The 18,203-nt window shown below is 44.4% G+C and overlaps 1 protein-coding gene across 2 annotated transcripts in view; it reads left to right on the top strand.

The window, feature by feature from the left end:
• Positions 1-18,203, top strand: part of LOC140197701 (NIPA-like protein 2) — a 106,578-nt gene that overhangs the window by 67,914 nt on the left and 20,461 nt on the right. For both annotated transcript variants that reach the window (XM_072258075.1, XM_072258065.1), the window contains 4 exons: positions 5,009-5,068; positions 11,890-12,011; positions 15,051-15,147; positions 16,407-16,542. In XM_072258075.1, the coding sequence (XP_072114176.1) occupies positions 5,009-5,068; positions 11,890-12,011; positions 15,051-15,147; positions 16,407-16,542 (415 nt within the window). The remainder of the gene's footprint in view (positions 1-5,008; positions 5,069-11,889; positions 12,012-15,050; positions 15,148-16,406; positions 16,543-18,203) is intronic.

The raw sequence follows: 18,203 nt of genomic DNA, 5'->3' as shown, positions 1-18,203 counted from the left end.
GCATACCTGCTCTCACCCCATCCTCCCGCCACCCCACTAGGAATAGGGTTCCCCTGGTCCTCACCTACCACCCCACCAGCCTCCGGGTCCAACATATAATTCTCCGTAATTTCCGCCACCTCCAACGGGATCACACCACTAAGCACATCTTTCCCTCCCCCCCCCCGCCCCCCGCTTTCCGCAGGGATTGGTTCCTACGCGACTCCTTTGTCCATTCGTCCCCTCCATCACTTCCTACCGATCTCCCTCCTGGCACTTATCCTTGTAAGCGGAACAAGTGCTACACATGCCCTTACACTTCCTTCCTTACCACCATTCAGGGCCCCAGACAGTCCTTCCAGGTGAGGCAACACTTCACCTGTGAGTTGGCTGGGGTAATATACTGCATCCAGTGTTCCCGATGTGGCCTTCTATATATTGGCGAGACCCGACACAGGCTGGGAGACCGTTTCGCTGAACACCTATGCTATGTCTGCCAGAGAAAGCAGGATCTCCCAGTGGCCACACATCTTAATTCCACGTCCCATTCCCATTCTGATATGTCTATCCACGGCCTCCTCTACTATCAAGATGAAGCCACACTCAGGTTGGAGGAACAACACCTTATATTCCGTCTGGGTAGCCTCCAACTTGATGGCATGAACATTGACTTCTCGAACTTCCATTAATGCCCCACCTCCCCTTCGTAACCCATATTATTATTTTTTCTCTCTCCTTTTTCTCCCTCTGTCCCTCTCACTATACTCCTTGTCCATCCTCTGGACTCCTCCCCCCCCCACCTTTTTTTCTCCCTAGGCCTCCCGTCCCATGATCCTCTCATATCCCTTTTGCCAATCAACTGTCCAGCTCTTAGCTCCATCCCCCCCCCCACTATCTTTTCCTATCATTTTGGATCTCCCCCTCCCCCTTTCAAATATCTTACTATCTCTTCTTTCAGTTAGTCCTGACGAAGGGTCTCGGCCCGAAATGTTGACTGTACCTCTTCCTAGAGATGCTGCCTTGCCTGCTGCATTCACCAGCAACTTTTATGTGTGTTGCTCGAAATTCCAGCATCTGCAAATTTCCTCATGTAAAAGTGAATGGGAAGTTGGAGGATTGGGAAGCTTTTAAAATACAACAAAAAGCAACTAAAAAAAGCTATTAAGAAGAGAAAAGATAAAATATGAAGCAGATTAGCCAATAATATATAGCAGGGTACTAAAAGTTTTTTCAGTTATTTACAGAGCAAAAGGGAGGTGAGAGTTGATACTGGACCACTGGAAAATGATGCTGGTGAGGTAGTAATGGGGGACAAAGAAATGGCAGATGAATTTAATGGGTACTTTGCATCTGTCTTCTCTGTGGAAGACACTAGCAGTGTGCCAGAGGTCCGTAAATGTCAGGGAGCAGGAGCAAGGCTGCTTAACAAAATAAAATCCTATGGTGTTTCAGAAAAGATGCTGTCATGGATAGAGGAATGGTTGACAGGCAAGAGACAGCAAGTGGAAATAAATGGTGCATTTTCTAGTTGACTCCCATTGACTAGTGGTGTTCCTCAGGGGTCAGTATTGAGACCACTACTTTTCACATTGTTTGTCAGTGATTTGGATAATGGAATTGATGGCTTTGTGGCAAAGTTTGCAGATGATACGAAGGTGGAGGGGTAGATAGTGTTGAGGAAGCAATGCAATTGCAGTAGGACTCAGACAAATTGGAAGAATAGGCAAAAAGATGGCAGGTGGAATACAGTGTTGGGAAATGTATGATAATGCATTTTGGTAAAAGGAATGATGGTACGGATTAAACATCAGAGGTGCAGAGGACTTCAGGAGTCCTCGTGCAAGACTCCCAGAAGGTTAATTTACAGGTTGAGTCTGTGGTAAAGAAGGCAAGTGCAATGTTGACATTTATTGCAAGGGGCATTTGGAGTATTGTAAACAGTTTTGAGCCCTTTATCTCAGAAAGGATGTGTTGTCATTGGAGAGAGTCCAGAGGAGATTCCAGAGGATGATTCTAGGAATGAAGGGGTTAACATATGAGGAGCATTTGGCAGCTTTGTGCCTGTACTCACTGGAATTAGAAGAATGCCAGGGTCTGGGAGGTGGGGGGGGGGGGGGATCTCGTTGAAACCTACCAAATATTGAATGGACTAGATAAGGTGGATGTTGAGAGGATGTTTCCTATGGTGAGAGTATCTAGAACTGGGGGGGCACAGCCTCAAAATTGAGGGGCAGTCTTTTAGGACAGAACCTTTTTTAGCCAGAGAGTATTGAGCATGTGGAATGCTCTGCAACAGACTGCGGTGGAAGCCAGATCTGTGGATATATTTAAGGCAGAAGTTGATAGTTTCTTGATTGGTCAGGGCATCAAAGGATGTGGCAAGAGGCAGGTGTGTGGAGTTGAGTGGGATCTGGTATAGAATGGTGGAGCAGACTCAATGGGCTGAATGGCCTAATTCTGCTCCAATGTCTTATGGTCTTAAGATCCAGGCTGGTTCTGTGCCTGAGGTCCACGTTCCTGTCCAATGCCCTTATTCTTTCAGTGTCCAGTTACTGAGCAACACACAAATGCTGGAGGAACTCAACAGGTCAGACAACATCTCTGGAGGGACGCTTTGGGCCGAGAGTCTTCACCAGGACTCAAAAGGAAGAGAACAGACACCAAAATGGGAAGGTGGAGGGAGGGGAAGGAGATCAAGCTGGCAGTTAATAGGTGAGACCAGGTGAGGGGGAAGGTGGGTAGGTGGGACAGAGGGGATGATGGGGAAAGCTGGGGGGTGGTTCCCTACCTCCTCCCCTTTATTCAATGGATAGCTGTGCTCTATTAAATTCCATCAACTTCAGCCCTTTGACTTGATGTGCAGTTCTGTTGCCCCATTGGAGGAAGGATGTGGAGGCTTTGGAAAGGGTACAGAAAAGCTTTACCAGGATGAAGTCTGGATTAGAGGTCATGAGCTACAGGGAAAGATTGAATAAAGTCGTGTTATTTCTTTTCAGTAGTGTCAGAGACTAAAGGGAGACCTGATAGTAGGTTATAAAATTATGAGAATCATAGGTGGACAGTCAGAATATTTCTTCCAGAGTAGAAGTGGCAAGTACCAGAGGTCATTCATTAAGCAGAGAGGAGGAAAGTTCAAAGGAGATGTGCATGGAAAGTTTTTTTACAGAGAACGTGCTTGGTGCCTGGAATGGCTGGCAGGGGGTGGGTAGAAGCAGATACAATAGTGGTATTTAAGGGGCTGCTAGACACGTGAACACACAGTGAATTGAGGGATATGGATCATGTATAGGCAGAAGAGATTTAGTTTAATTGGGTGTAGTGGTTGGCGCACACACACCATGGGCCAAAGAGCCTGTTCCTGTGCTGTACTGTTTCATAATGGGACCTTCAGTTTAATCTAGTAAAATAAATCTGTCACTGCAGCACTCTCTCTGTATTGCGTCTGGATATCAGTGTAGGTATTCTGTGCTAGCTTACACTGACTCTTTCATTAGCAATCAAGTTGACCCAACATGATCACAGTGTGAAGCTTCAAACAACTCCCTTGTTTCTATGGTTATCTGTGATAAAAACAATTACTGCTGTGCTGGGCTGCGTTGCTGAATTGAACTGCTGATCTGTGCAGCCAGTTCCTGAATAGGTATGAAGGTTCTCACTATTCGGAGTGTGAAACTGGATTCCAAGCTACACCAAGGGAGACTAGACCAGGTGACCAGTCAAAGAGGGGAGGGTTTTTGGGGCATTGAAAGAAGAGAGAGACTTAAGGAGAGAATTCAGAGCTTGGCACAGCCACGACCGGTGGATTGATTAAACAAGATGGGGTGCCTACTATTTGGAATGTCACTCCTTCGTCCTGACTTGTTGCTGCCTATGGGTGGGGGAGTGCACAGGGACGGTGCTTGGCCTGTGAAGGCTAGGAGTTAAATTCTAGGCTGTAGAAGTCTGGCAGTTTTCCACAACAAGCATCAAAGAACAGAAAGTTACTCCCATGTGTTCAACATTCCCACCGCTGCCTGTAAGGCGTTTGTATGCTGTTCCGGTGACCGTGTGGGTTTCCTCCAGGTGCTCTGGTTTCCTCCCACAGTCCAAAGACAAACCGGTTAATAGGTTTATATAGGCTATAAATAGCCTAGGATTAAATCAGGGGATTGCTGGGCAACGAGGCTTGAAGGGCCCAAAGAGCCTACTCCACATTGTATCTCAATAAATAAATAGATATAAATAAAGTACAGGCAACCTCGGAAAATCCTGAGTCTAACTGCTCTGTGGTCCAAAATGGGAAACAACAGCCCATAATATGGTGACACAGGTGCTGGAACATGAACAATAAACAATCTGCTGGAGGAATTCAGCATGGAGTATTACAATAGAGAAACAATCTTGGCCCAACTCGTCTATTTTGACTAAGGTGTCAACCGTGCAGACACTGTGGGCTGAAGAGCCTGTTCCTGTGCTGTACAGTTCCACTCTATGTTCTAAGATGGGTAGAGCCTGTCTCATGCAAGAGGTAGCAGGATAAAATTAGTTCTCAGCCATCTAACATGGGACGTTGAACAGGCCCTGCGGCTCACTGTGTCCTCACCGGCGTGACACCAAATTAAGATAAATCTCTTCTGCCTGCTCATGATCCCTGTCCCTCCACTTATGGTGAATGCTCAGTAGACCACCAGCGTGTGCTGTATTCCAAAATTTGGTTCTTTCAAACTAGTTGAGCTAGATTTCAGCAGTGTACAACACACAGCTGACAAAATATCATCCATTTACTGAGTGACTCTAGTGTACCTTGGCCTCAGCACCTTTAACAATCTGCTCGCATGTCTGGGGTGAGATTTGAACCCACAGCCCAGGAGGTGGGAAGACCATCACTTGTGATTGTATACTTTCAGGAGAGCCTAACAAGACCTTTACTGCATCTGTTAAATTTCCTTCGGTGGGAGATGGTGATCCCAAATCAGTGAATTGTTGTTCCTTTTGATGTGATAGTGTGGGTACCCTGTACTAATACCAAAAAATATTGTTTTTCGTTCAGCAAGTGCAGCAGTGTCGGTGGTGTTCCTGAAAGAAAAGCTGCGGTCTTCAGATATCTTGGGTAATTCATATTTTCTATATGAGTCTGTGTTTAGATAATTACTGAAGATTACCAAAAATATTTCTCATAATGCTTTTACAACATAACAAGCCCTTTGGCCCATCAAATCCATTCCTGGTGTCAGAGTGATCCCATCAGTCCAATACCCCCACTTATTTCCCTGTAACCCACACGCCCCTCCTCCTCCCCTCCCACGGGTTTGTCTCCAGAAACCAGAAAATAAGAGCTGGATTATGCTACCAGACTTCTCCAGTCTGTCCCACCATTCAGTCTGACCCTGGCTGATCTCTGGAGGGAAATGGGCAGCTGATGTTTCAGATTGGAATCCTCAGGTTTTTTGTGTTGCTCTGCATTCCAGCATGGCAGTTTTTTGTGTCCCCATGGTTGATCTGTACTAGTACAGGAAAGGAGTGAGACAAGTTGTCCCATCACCCTTAATTCCCTAATCATTCCAATGTTTATCTGTCCTCTCCTTTAATATGTCCAATGATCTAACCCTGGGCCAGAGAATCCAGCGATTCACTACCATGTGAAAGACGTATGTTCTATGCATCTCAGTTTTAAATGACTAGTTTACTATTTTGTAGCTAAAATTGATAAATTGGTTTATTATTGTCACATGTACCAGGATATGGTGAAAATTTTGTTTTGCATGTCAACAAGTCAGATCATTTCTCTACAAAACTACATTGAGGTAAAACAAGAACACAATGCAGTGTCGTGTTACAATTACAAAGAAAGTAGCGGTTAGTGCATCGCTTTGCAGTGCCAGTGACCCGGGTTCAATTACTGCCACTGCCTGTAAGGATTTTTTTTTGTTCTCCCTCCCTGTGATCACATGGGTTTCTTCTGGGTGTCCAAAGACACACCCATTAGTCATTGTAAGTTGTCCTGTGATTAGGGTAGTGTTAAAAAGATGGGTTGGATTAGGCTCATCGTGGCATTAGGCTATGGTGTAGTCATATAGCATGAAAACAGGTCCTTCGACCCAACTGGCACAACCCAGCTAAGGTTTCCATTTAAGCTAGTCCCATTTGCCTGCATTTAACCTACATCCCTCTCTATTTTTCCTGTCCACTTACCTGTCCGTGTGCTTTTTAAATGTTAACAATCCTGCCTCAACCATTTCCTCTGGCTCATTCCATTATGGACCACCCTCTGGGTGGATAGTTACCCCTCAGGTTCCTATTAAATCTCTCCTCCCACCCTAAACTGGTGTCCTTCAGTTCTTGATTCCTCAACCGTGAGTGCATTCACCCTTTCTAAGCCCCTCTTGATTTTATTCACCTCTATACGATCACCATTCAATTTCCTGCACCTCAGTGAATAAAATCTCAACTTGCTCAACATCTCCCTTTAACTCAGTCCTGTAAGATCCTGGAGAACCCTGCACTGTTGTGATGGATGTAGTGGCTCTTTCACTCCCATGCTCTTCCTGCACACTTTGGTGGCATGTTTTCAAAGTTGGAACATTGCTGGCCAGGAGCTGAATGGACTGGATGGCCAGCAAGCACAAGGACAAGCCCAGTTGGACCTCAGGCTCTGTCTGGTTTGATAGAGGGGAAAGGTTTGTGCCTTGAAATGTTGGGGAGGTGGGAAATGGGTCACCACTTCACTTTGAGTCAGCAGTCAGGAGTGGGGTGTGTTCTGATTTCAGGAAGAGAAAGGAATGACAGCAGCAGATTGGAATTTGGGCTGATGAGCAGCAATGGTAATGAGCAATGTCTGCTGGAACTCAAGGTCAAGTGCAAATGTCTGAGCAATGTCTGCTGGAACTCAAGGTCAAGTGCAAATGAACGAGCCTCTGTCCTGACTGATCTGAGAATCCAGACTCAGGGGATGCAGGTTTGGGGAATTGGAGGGATTTGGCAGTGTGGAGTTCAAAATTCAAAATAAATTTATTATCAAAGTGCATGTATGTCACCATATACAACTCTGAGATTAATTTTCTTGTGGGCAGTCACAGTAAATACAAGAAGCACAATAGAATCGATGAAAGACCGCACACAGCAGGACTGACAAACAACTTATGTGCAAAAAACAACAAACTGTAAATACAAATACAGAGAAAAAAATAATAAATAAGCATTAAATATTGAGAGCATAAGATGAAGAGTTTGTAGGTTGTGGGAACAGTTCAATGAAGAAGTGAGTGAAGTTGAGTGGTTATCATCTTTGGATCAAGAGCCTGATGGTTGAGGGTAATAACTGTTCCTGATGGTTGAGGGTAATAACTGTTCCTGAACCTGGTGGTGTGAGTCCAGAGGCTGCTGTCCCTTCCTCCTGATTATTTATTTAGGGGTACAGCTCGGAACAGGCCCTGAGGGCCCAACAAGCTGCACCGCCCAGCAACCACCTATTTAACCCTAGCCTAGTTATGGGACAATTTACAATGACAGATTAACCTACTAACTGGTACGTCTTTGGACTGTGGATGGCAGCAGCGAGAAGAGAGCATAACCTGGATGATGGGGGTCCTGCTTTTCTGCATCAGTGCTCCTTGCAGATGTGCTCAACGCTGGAGAGGGCTTTACCTGTGATAGACTGGGTCATATCCACTACTTTTCATAGGATTTTCCATTCAAGAGCATTGGGGTTTCCATATCAGGCCATAATGCCGCCAGTCAATATACTCTCCACTACACATCCAGAGAAGTTTGTCTAAGTTATAGATGATATGCCAGACCTTCACAAACTCTGAGAAAGTAGAGACGCTGTGTGCTTTCTTTGTAATGTCACTTACGTGCTGGTCCCAGGACAGATCTTCTGAAATGATAACACTGAGGAATTTAAAGTTGTTTTTGCTCTCCACCTCTGATCCCCCAGTGAGGACTGGCTCATGGACGTCTGGTTTCCCCTTCCTGATATCAGTAATCATCTCCTTGGTCTTGCTGATATTGAGTGAGAGGTTGTCATGGCACCACTCAGCCAGATTTTCAAGCACCCTCCTACATGCTGACTCATCACCACCTTTGATTTGGCCTCTGACAGTGGTGTCAGCAGCAAACTTAAATATAGCATTGGAACTGTGCTTGGCCTCATAGTCATAAGTGTAAAGTGAGTAGAGCAGGGGACTAAGCATGCAGCTTTGTGCACCTGTGCTGATAGGAATTGCGAAGGAGATTTTGTTGTCAATCCAAACTCACTGGAGTCTGCAAGTAAGGAAATCCAGGATCCAATTGCACAAGGAGGAACTGAGGCCTTGGACTTGAAGCTTATTGATTAGTTTTGAGGAGATGGTATTATTGAATGCTGAGTCAATGAGAAGCTTCCTGATGTATGTATCTTCACTGTCCAGATGTTCCAGGGTTGACTGAGGAGCTAATGAAATGGATTCTACTGTTGACCTGTTGTCAAATTGAAGCAGATCCAAGTTGCTTCTCAGGCAGGGGTTGATAGGTTTCATCACCAACCTCTTAAAGTACTCCATCACAGTGGACGTAAGTGCTACTGGAAAATAATCATTCGGGCAGGTAACCATGTTTGTCTTGGTATAATTCAGCACAATTAAGCCTGCTTAAAGCAGGTGGGTATCTCAGACTGCTGAAACGACAGGTTAAAAATATCAGTGAACTCTGCAGTCAGTTGATCGGACCAGGTCTTTCGTACCCGGCCAGGTACCCCGTGTGGGCCAGATGCTTTCGGTTGACTCCCCCTCCTACAAGGATGGTCTCACGTTGGCCTCAGAGACTGAAAGTACAGTGTCATCAAGAGCTGTCGGAGTTCATGAAGGTGTCTCTTGTCTTGATGGTTAAAGCAAGCATAAAAGGCATTCGGCTCATCTGGGACTGAAGCTTTGTTGTTACTTATGTCACTTGGTTCATTTTCAAACATTTCAAAGGTACAATTTAATGTCAGAGAAATGTATGCAATATACATCCTGAGATGCTTTTTCTTCGCAACCATCCATAAAAACAGAGGAGTGTCCCCAAAGAATGAACAACAGTTAAATGTTAGAACCCCAAGGTTCCCCCCCAGCTCCCCCCTCCCTCCTGCGTGTAAGTGGCAGCAAGCAACGATCCCCCTCCCCCTCACCAGCAAAAAAAAAAAGCATCGGCACCCGCCACCGAGCACTCAAGAGTGAGCAAAGCAACAGCAAAGACACAGACTTGCAGTTACTCCAAAGACTACTCGTTCACCCGGTATTCGACATGCCATAGGCTCTCTCTGTCCCTAATAAGAGGGAAAGAGAAGTCTCCGTTTCACAACGAGAGAGGAAACATAACAAACAATTTACTGGTTTATGATGTTAACAGTCCATTGCATCACTTTTTCGGAGCTCTGTGCCCAAAGGTCTCAGGTCTCTGGACACACAGCCTTAGATCTCCCATCCCCCACGACACACCAATCTCCTGCCTGGACACCAACCTTCGATCTGCCTGTCTCCAGAGCCACGAGATCTCAACCATCCGAAGGCAAGCTGAGCTCTTAGGCCACACCCTTGGCATGCCGAATAATGGCCAGTCGTGAAACCCTGAGAGTGGTCCCATTCCCGCAAAGAACCATAGTCAGCATGTAAGAGGTGATAGCACTCAAGCCCTGTTGTTGAGTATCCTTCAGTGATTCAAGTTTGGTCCTGAATTGCCATTTCACATTGAGACCTCTTGTATTTAACTTGGTCGCCAGACTTTCTAATCAGTTTATTGAGCCTGTTGGCATCACCCGTGTTGATACCATTGCCCAGCACACTGTCACATAAAAGATTATACAACAGACTGGTCAAACATGTGAAGGAGAGGCCTGCATACTCCAAAGAACCTTCGTCTCCTCAGGAAGTAGAGGTTACAGTGGCCCTTCTTGTACACAGCCTCTGTGTTGGTGCTCCACTCAAATCTGACATCCAGGTGCAACCCCCAGGAACTTGTAGGTCCTCACCACATTAACATCCTCAACATCAATAGTAACAGAGATCAATGCAGGCTTAGTCTTCCTAAAGTCCATCACCATCTCCTTTGTCTTACTGATGTTGAGCTGCAGATGATTCAGCTTGCACCATTTGACAAAGTTCTCCACCAGGGCCCTGTATTCATCCTGCCTTTATACACCCAATTATTGCTGAGTGATCAGAGAATTTCTGCAGGTGACATGACTAGGCATGGAACAGTAGGCACTCCTAATGATTGTGTAACAGTGGTTGAGTGTGTTGGGACCCCTGGTGCTGCAGATGATATATTGATAATTGGGAAGAGATTTCTTCAAACAAGCCTGATTGAAATCCCCAACAATGATTTGAAAGTCCATTGGGATAGGCTGTTTCTTGTGTGCTGATCACGGCAATCAGTACCTCGAGTGTCTGCTTAATGTTGGCCTTTGACGATATGTAAACTGCGATCAGGATCACAGAGGTGAACTCTCTTGGTAAAGTAGAATGGTCTGCACTTAATTATTACATGTTCCAAGTTGGGGAGCAAGAGTGCGACAAGACCACTGCATTAGAGCGCTACTAAAAGTTTATCATTGAAACCTTTGCCTTCTCCGAATCAGCAGTCCGGTCCATTCAGTGTATTGAGAAGCCCTCAGGTCTTACCAACATATTCAGCGTGTCCGGAGTGAGCCATGTCTCCATGAAACAAAAAACACACCTATTCCTCATTTCCCTCCAGAACAGCAATCTTGCCCTTAGGTCCTCAATTTTGTTCTCCAGCGACTGTACATTTGAAAACAAGATGCTGGATGGAGGGCATTTCAGTCTGGCTAGGAGTCCTCCCCTTCTCCCTCTCTTTTGGCCCTGGTGATATACCTTCATTTGCCTAAAAGTGCCATGCCTGCGTGCTTTAGAGTTAGGTCTGCAATAGCATTCAGAAGAATGTGAAAGCGCTAGTTCATTAAGACGGTTCAAAAGTTTGTTACTTAAAAGGAAATTGCAGGCTGCAGATTGGAGTGAGAGTAGTTCAGAAGTATCTTTGGAAGTTTTGTAAGAGAAAATGGGGTATGGAGAGGATGATTGTGAGGGTTATTGAGGCTTCGGGTGTAGCATAGATGGGTACCCACAAAGGACCGAAAATGCGTAACAGTCTGGGAAGACGTGGAGGTGTCCAGCAAAAGGGTCATTTCAGGAAAGCTTAGTCCAACCTCACATAGAGTGTTGTGAAAGCACAATGCACAGGGAATCCCAAAACACACAGACTGTTCGAGGAACTCAGCAAGTCTGCCAGCATCTATGGAGGGACATAAATAAGTCAATGTTTCAGGCTTTCATCAGGACTGGAAAGGAAGGGGGCAGAAGCCAGAATAAGAAGGTGGGAGGGAAAGGAGTGCAAACTGGCAGCTGATGGGTGAGACCAGGTGAGGGGGAAGGTGGGTGGGTGGTGGAGGGGGGGGTGAAAGGGAATGATCTGAGAAGTTGGGAAGTGATGGGTGGAAAAAGTAAAGGGCTGAAGAAGGAGGAATATGATGGGAGAGGATAATGGACCATGGAATAACGGGAATGTATTGGAGAACCAGAGGACGTGATGGGCAAGTCATGAGAGTGGGGGGAAAGAAGAGAAGGGGAGAGAGGACCACAAGAAAGAGGGAAACCAAAGGTGGAGGGGAACAGAGAATGAATTAGAGAAATCGATGTTCATGCCATCATGTGGAATGATATCATCCCATGAGAGACTTTCATAGATATGAGGGATGCAAGGGAAACCCTTGACAGAAAGTGACTGGGTGAATTTACAGATTGACCCAATCCCACCTACAATCATTCTTGCTGAACTTTACGCTGGGGTAGATAAACAGTTCCCCATTATGTGTTTAACATTGAGTGACGATGTAATACTGATTGGACTTGGTCTATTAAATGTGTTAATGGTGGGTTGTGTTTGTTTTCTCTGCAGGGGGGTCACTGGCTGTTCTGGGAACCTACCTTCTCGTGACCTTTGCCATTAATGGACAGCAAGACATCACAGCCATTAAGATCCATAACTATATCGTCAGTTGGGAGTTCTTGGTTTACTTGGTAAGAGACCATATCATCTACAGTTGCTTCATCTTGTTAAAACTTGTACAGTAATTCAATGACAATTGGATACCATCCCTGAAAAATGAAGTGATTGGACAAAGAGTATGACCTTTGATTGTCTCACGCCTGAGAGCTCAGAAAGATCCCAAGTTCCAGCGGGGAATTGGCTGCTGGTTCCAATGACCTGGGAGGTCAAAGTCGAGTTTGCACATGTGCAATGAAAAACTCACGTGCATCAGCACATAGTAGCATTCAGAAGAAAAGCATATGCAGGTGTCCCCCGCTTTTCGAACGTTTGCTTTATGAAACCTCACTGTTACGAAAGACCTACATTAGTTCCCTGTTTTTGCTAACAGAAGGTGTTTTCACTGTTATGAAAAAAGGCAGCGCACGGGAAAAGTAGCGTGCGAAAAAAAGCAGCACGCGCCCCCAGCAGGCGCTTTCCCCCGGATTCGGAACTGCATTCTCGCCGGCATTGCTTAAACACATGCCTGTGAGCAGCCGTTTGCAAGATGCGTTCTAAGGTATCGGAAAAGCCTGAAAGAGCTGGTAAGGGTGTTACACTTAGTGTAAAATTAGACATAATTAAGCGTTTTGATCGTGGTGAACGAAGTAAGGACTAAGTGAGTTTGGCTTGTGCAAGTTGACGAAGATGATGTTGAAGAGGTTTTGGCATCCCATGACCAAGAACTGTTAAATGAAGTGCTGATACAAATGGAAGAGGAAAGGATAACAATTGAAACCGAATGTAGTAGCGAACGGACAGAACGTGAAGTTGTCCAGGAACTGAACGTGAAGCAACTGCGTGAGATTTTCGCTGCAATGATCAAGTACGACTTTAATTTTGAAAGAGTACGTCGGTTTAGGGCATATTTGCATTCAGTGATGTGTTCAATTGGCCTTCCTGACTAGCTCTCTTCTAATGCTTAATGATGATCAAATCAGATTTTATTATCACTGACTTAAGATATGTGAAATTTATTCTTTTGAGACAGCAGTACATGTAAAGAGATTTAAAAAATTGGAAATTACAAAAATAAAGTAGTGCAAAAAGAAGGAAAAAGGAATAATGATGTAGTTTTCAAAGCTGAAAGTAAATTTATTATCAAAGTACATGTATATTACCAAATACAATCTGAGATCGTTTTCTTGCGGGTATTTACAGTAAGTACAAGAAACACAATAGAACCAATTGAAGACTGTATCCAACAAGGTGGATAAACAACTTGCATGCAAAGGATAACAAACTGCAAATGTAAAAAGAAAAAAAGAAATAGTGCTAGTAGTAGTAATAATAATAAATTAGCAATAGATATCTATCATGAGACGAAGAGCCCTTGAAAGTAAATCCATAGATTGGTAGTTATCCCCTCTGGTTCTAGCCCTTGAAGGTTGAGGGGTAATAACTGTTCCTGAACCAGGTGATGTTGGCCCTGGTGCTCCTGTGCGGCCTTCCTGATTGCAGCAGTGAGAAGAGAGCATGGCCTGCATGGTGGAGGTCCCTGATGATGGCTGATGCTTCCTTGCAACAGCATTACGTACAGATGTGCTCAGTAGAGGGGAGGGCTTTACCCATGACGGACTGGGCTGTATCCACTACTTTTTGTAGGACTTTCCACTCAAGGGCATTGGTGTTTCCATAGCAGGCTGCGTTGCAACCTGTCAATATACTCTCCACCAGACATCTATAAAAGTTTGTCAAAGTTCTAGGTGACATGCAGAATCTTCACAAACTTCTAAGAAAGTGGAAGAGCTGCCATGCATTAAAGCTGCTGACCTTGTCCATCTCTGATCCCTCAATGAGGACTGTCTCATGGACCTCCGGTTTCATCCTCATGAAGTCAATAATCTGCTGTCAGCTCCTTAGTCTTTCTGTCATCGAGTTACCAGTGGTTGTTGTGCCACCACTCAGCTAGATTTTCAGTCACCCTCCTATTTGCTGATTCGTCATTACCTTCGATTCGGCCTTTGACAGTGGTGTCGTCGTCAAACATAAATATGGCATTGGAGCTGTGCTTAGCCCCTCGGTCATAAGTGTAGAGCGAGTAGAGCAGGGGGCTAAGTACACAGCCTTGTGGTGCGCCTGTGCTGATGGAGATTGTGGAGGAGATATTGTTGCCAATCCAAATTGACTGGGGTCTGCAAGAGAGGATCCAGTTGCACAAGGAGGTGTTGATGTCAAGGTCCTTGAATCTTATTGATTAGTTTTGAGGGGATGATGGTATTGAATGTCAAGCTGTAGTCAATGAAGAAGTTCATATAAGGGTCTTTAACCTGATGTGTTAGCTATATTCTTCCAGGATTTCTGGTTTTGTTGCTGAAATGGTTACTTATTTTATAAACAGCTTCACACACTTAATGTCAAAGTCACATCAAATTGCTTCTGGAGTATTGCATTCATTTCTGGTCATCCCATTGTAGGAAGGATATGGAGGCTTTGGAGAGGGTGCAGAAAAAGTTCACCAAGATGCCTGGATTAGAGGACAGATGCTACGAGGAGAAGTTGGACATACTTAGGTTGTTTTCTCTGGAGCAGTGGAGAATGGAGAACTTTAATAACCCTGATAAAAGTTTATAAGAATGTGAGTGACATAGATAGAGAGCCAATAATTTTTTCCCCATCGTTGAAATACCTAATGTTAGAGAGAGGGGGTAAGTTTAAAGGAGATGGTTGGGACAGGTTTTTTTTAAAAAAAACAGAGTGTGGTAGGTCCCTGGTGTGATGGTGGTAAAAGTGGGGTTGGAGGTGAATATGATAGAAACATTTAAGAGGCTCCTGGACAGGCACGTGGCCATGAAAAAAATGGAGGGATATGGACCTTATGTAGATGGAAAGAATTAGTGTAGATGAGCATTGTTAGCTTAGTTATTTTGTCGCAATGTTTTGGATTCATATGCTATACCCTGCCATGTTCTGTGTCTCTATGCAGTCTCAGTGATAGTTTCAAACCCTGAACCATGTTTCTGGATAATCTGTTCAACCATGGGAACTCCTTTACAGCATAACCACACAGTTTCCTTTCTGCTTCCTTGCAGACATTGGAGTTTATATTGTTCTGTGTTTTGCTGTATCTCAATAAGAGAAGAGGCCTGAACCACATTGTAATCTTACTGCTAATGTCCTCAATACTTGGTAAGTACTCACAACTCCTTATTAATGATCTCTCCATGCCTTCTGCATTTCCTGATCCCTGCCACCTCCAGCCACGGTAGAGGAAGTGATACAGGGAGAACATGTAAACTCCACACAGACAGTATGATTGTATCCAGTTTCCTGGGTCCTACCTTGGACTATATTTCCTTCAACTTGCACAAATGCCATTATGTCTATTTTTATTTATTTTGATATGCAAATCATGTATTTATATGCATAATTTATGTTAATTTAAATTTGTAGTAACTTACATTTGTCATGACTGTGCCACTGCTGCTATAAACATCTCATTTTCATGGCATTTATAACCTGGGTTCAACCTAAACACAAAATAAAACAACAAAAATATAGTAGTCATAGTCATACCTTATTGATCCCAGGGGAAACTGTTTTCATTACAGTTGCACCATAAATAATTAAATAGTAATAAAACCATAAATAGTTAAATAGTAATATGTAAATTATGCCAGTAAATTATGAAATAAGTCCAGGACCAGCCTATTGGCTCAGGATGTCTGACCCTCCAAGAGAGGAGTTGTAAAGTTTGATGGCCACAGGCAGGAATGACTTCCTATGACACTCTGTGCCGCATCTCGGTGGAATGAGTCTCTGGCTGAATGTACTCCTGTGCCCAATCAGTACATTATGTAGTGGATGGGAGACATTGTCCAAGATGGCATGCAGCTTGGACAGCATCCTCTTTTCAGACACCACCGTGAGAGAGTCCAGTTCCATCCCCACAACATCACTGGCCTTACGAATGAGTTTGTTGATTCTGTTGGTGTCTGCTACCCTCAGCCTGCTGCCCCAGCACACAACAGCAAACATGATAGCACTGGCCACCACAGACTCGTAGGACATCCTCAGTATCGTCCGGCAGATGTTAAAGGACCTCAGTCTCCTCAGGAAATAGAGACGGCTCTGACCCTTCTTGTAGACAGCTTCAGTGTTCTTTGACCATTCCAGTTTATTGTCAATATATAAACTTGAATATAGCAGAACTATACCTAAACAGACAAAGACTGCCAAAACGCCACTGTGCAAAAGAAGTCAGACTGTACAAATAAAAATAATACTGAGAGCACACATTGTCAAAGTCCCTTGAAGGTGGGTCTCTAGGTCATAGAATCAGCTTTGAGTCGTGGTGAATGATGTCATCCACCCCAGTCTATCCCATGACTTTGTCTGGTTCAGTTTTGCGGCTTCTCATCCAATACCCTTCTGGTTGTGTGTTCCAGCCTCGCTGACCGTGATCTCTGTGAAGGCAGTGGCAGGAATGGTGACCACGTCAATTGAAGGCCAGCTTCAGCTCCAGTACCCCATCTTCTACGTGATGGTTGTCATTATGATCACGTCCTGCATTTTCCAAGTACAGTAAGTCTGATCAGAAACATGCCAGAGGGGGGTTAATCTGAGTCTTTCAATCCAGCCTGTCTCTGTTGCCCTGTCAGTTTGTGATTATCTCAACAGTGGCTTGTGCTCCACAATTAGATAAGTGGTGAAATATCACCGTGCCATGTTGTCATTGCTGATTAACTGCCCTGTGAAAACTCACACTCATTCCTCAATCATACTTTGCTTTGCTTGTGCACAAGGAGAACAGCATGGCCCCTGTCACCCACACTGTTCTGATGGCAGAACAGAAAAATGCAACTTTTATACAGAATTGTCCAGCAGTTACAGATGTTGACCATTTGGCAAACTGTGCATGTTTGAATCTTTAACTTGATGATCAATCACCATTCACAGTACAGGTGTTAAAAGTCAATAGAAACTACAAGCTAACAAACGATGATACTTTGAAATTAGTAAACCAATTGTCCCTCAGTTGATGTGTGTAGTTTGCATCCTTTCACTATATTCTTATCTTATCTCACATCTGCAGTGATGAAATGCTTGAGAGGTTGGTTATGGCTAGATCAATTTCTGCCTCAGCAAGGACCTGGACCCACTGCAATTTGCCTATCGCCACAAAATCTCAGTGGCTGTTCATGTGGCCTTAGATCACCTGGACTATACAAACACCTATGTCAGTATGCTGTTCCTTGGCTATAGTCAGCGTTTAGCACCATCATTCCCACAGAACTGATTGATAAGCTGCAGGTCCTGGGCCTCTGTACCTCCCTCTGCAATTGGATCCTTGACTTCTAACTGGAAGACCACAGTCTGTGCGGATTGGTGATAACATCTCCTCCTCGCTGATGGTCAACATCAGGGGTGCTGACCAGTGGTGCAGCTCAGGGGTGTGTGCTTAGCCCACTGCTCTACTCTCTCTGTACCCATGACTATGTGGCTAGGCACAGCTCAAATACCATCTATAAATTTGCTGATGATACAACCATCGTTGGTAGAATGTCAGATGGAGATGAAAGGGCATACAGAGCAAAATATACCAACTATTGGAGTTATGTCCCAGCAATAAACTTGCACTCAATGTCAGTAAGATGAAAGACTTGATTGTGGGCTTCAGGAAGAGCAAGACGTGGGAACACAAATCAACAAAACAAAACAAAACAAAAACAAAACAAGCTGGAGAGAGTGAGCAATTTCTGTTTCCTGGTGGGGGGGGTGGCGGTGGTTTGGCATGATCTCTGAGGATCCAACCTGGTCCCAACATATCAATGTAGCTATAAAGAAGGCAAGTCAGGAGCTACAGTGCCTATAAAAAGTATTCACCCCTCCCCTGCTTTCATGTTTTATTGTTGATACAACATTGAATAACAGTGGATTTAATTTAGCTCTTACAACACTGATCAACAAGAAAAGACTCTTTTGCGTCAAAGTGAAAACAAATTTCTACAAGTTGGTTTAAATTTATTACAATTATTAAAAACAAAATAATTGAATGCATGATTACTCACCTCTTCAAGTGAGTATTTAGTAGATGCACCTTTGGCAGCAATTACAGCCTTGAGCCTGTGTGGATAGGTCTCTATCAGCTTTGCACATCTGGACTGCAAATTTTCCCCATTCTTCTTTACAAAACTGTCAGCTCTGTCAGATTGCGTGGGGATTATGAGTGAACAGCCCTTTTC

This window comes from Mobula birostris, chromosome 1 (assembly GCF_030028105.1).
Source record: "Mobula birostris isolate sMobBir1 chromosome 1, sMobBir1.hap1, whole genome shotgun sequence".
NCBI lineage: Eukaryota > Metazoa > Chordata > Chondrichthyes > Myliobatiformes > Myliobatidae > Mobula > Mobula birostris.
The sequence above is the reverse complement of the archived record's forward strand: the minus strand, read 5'-3'. Positions and strand labels throughout refer to the sequence as shown.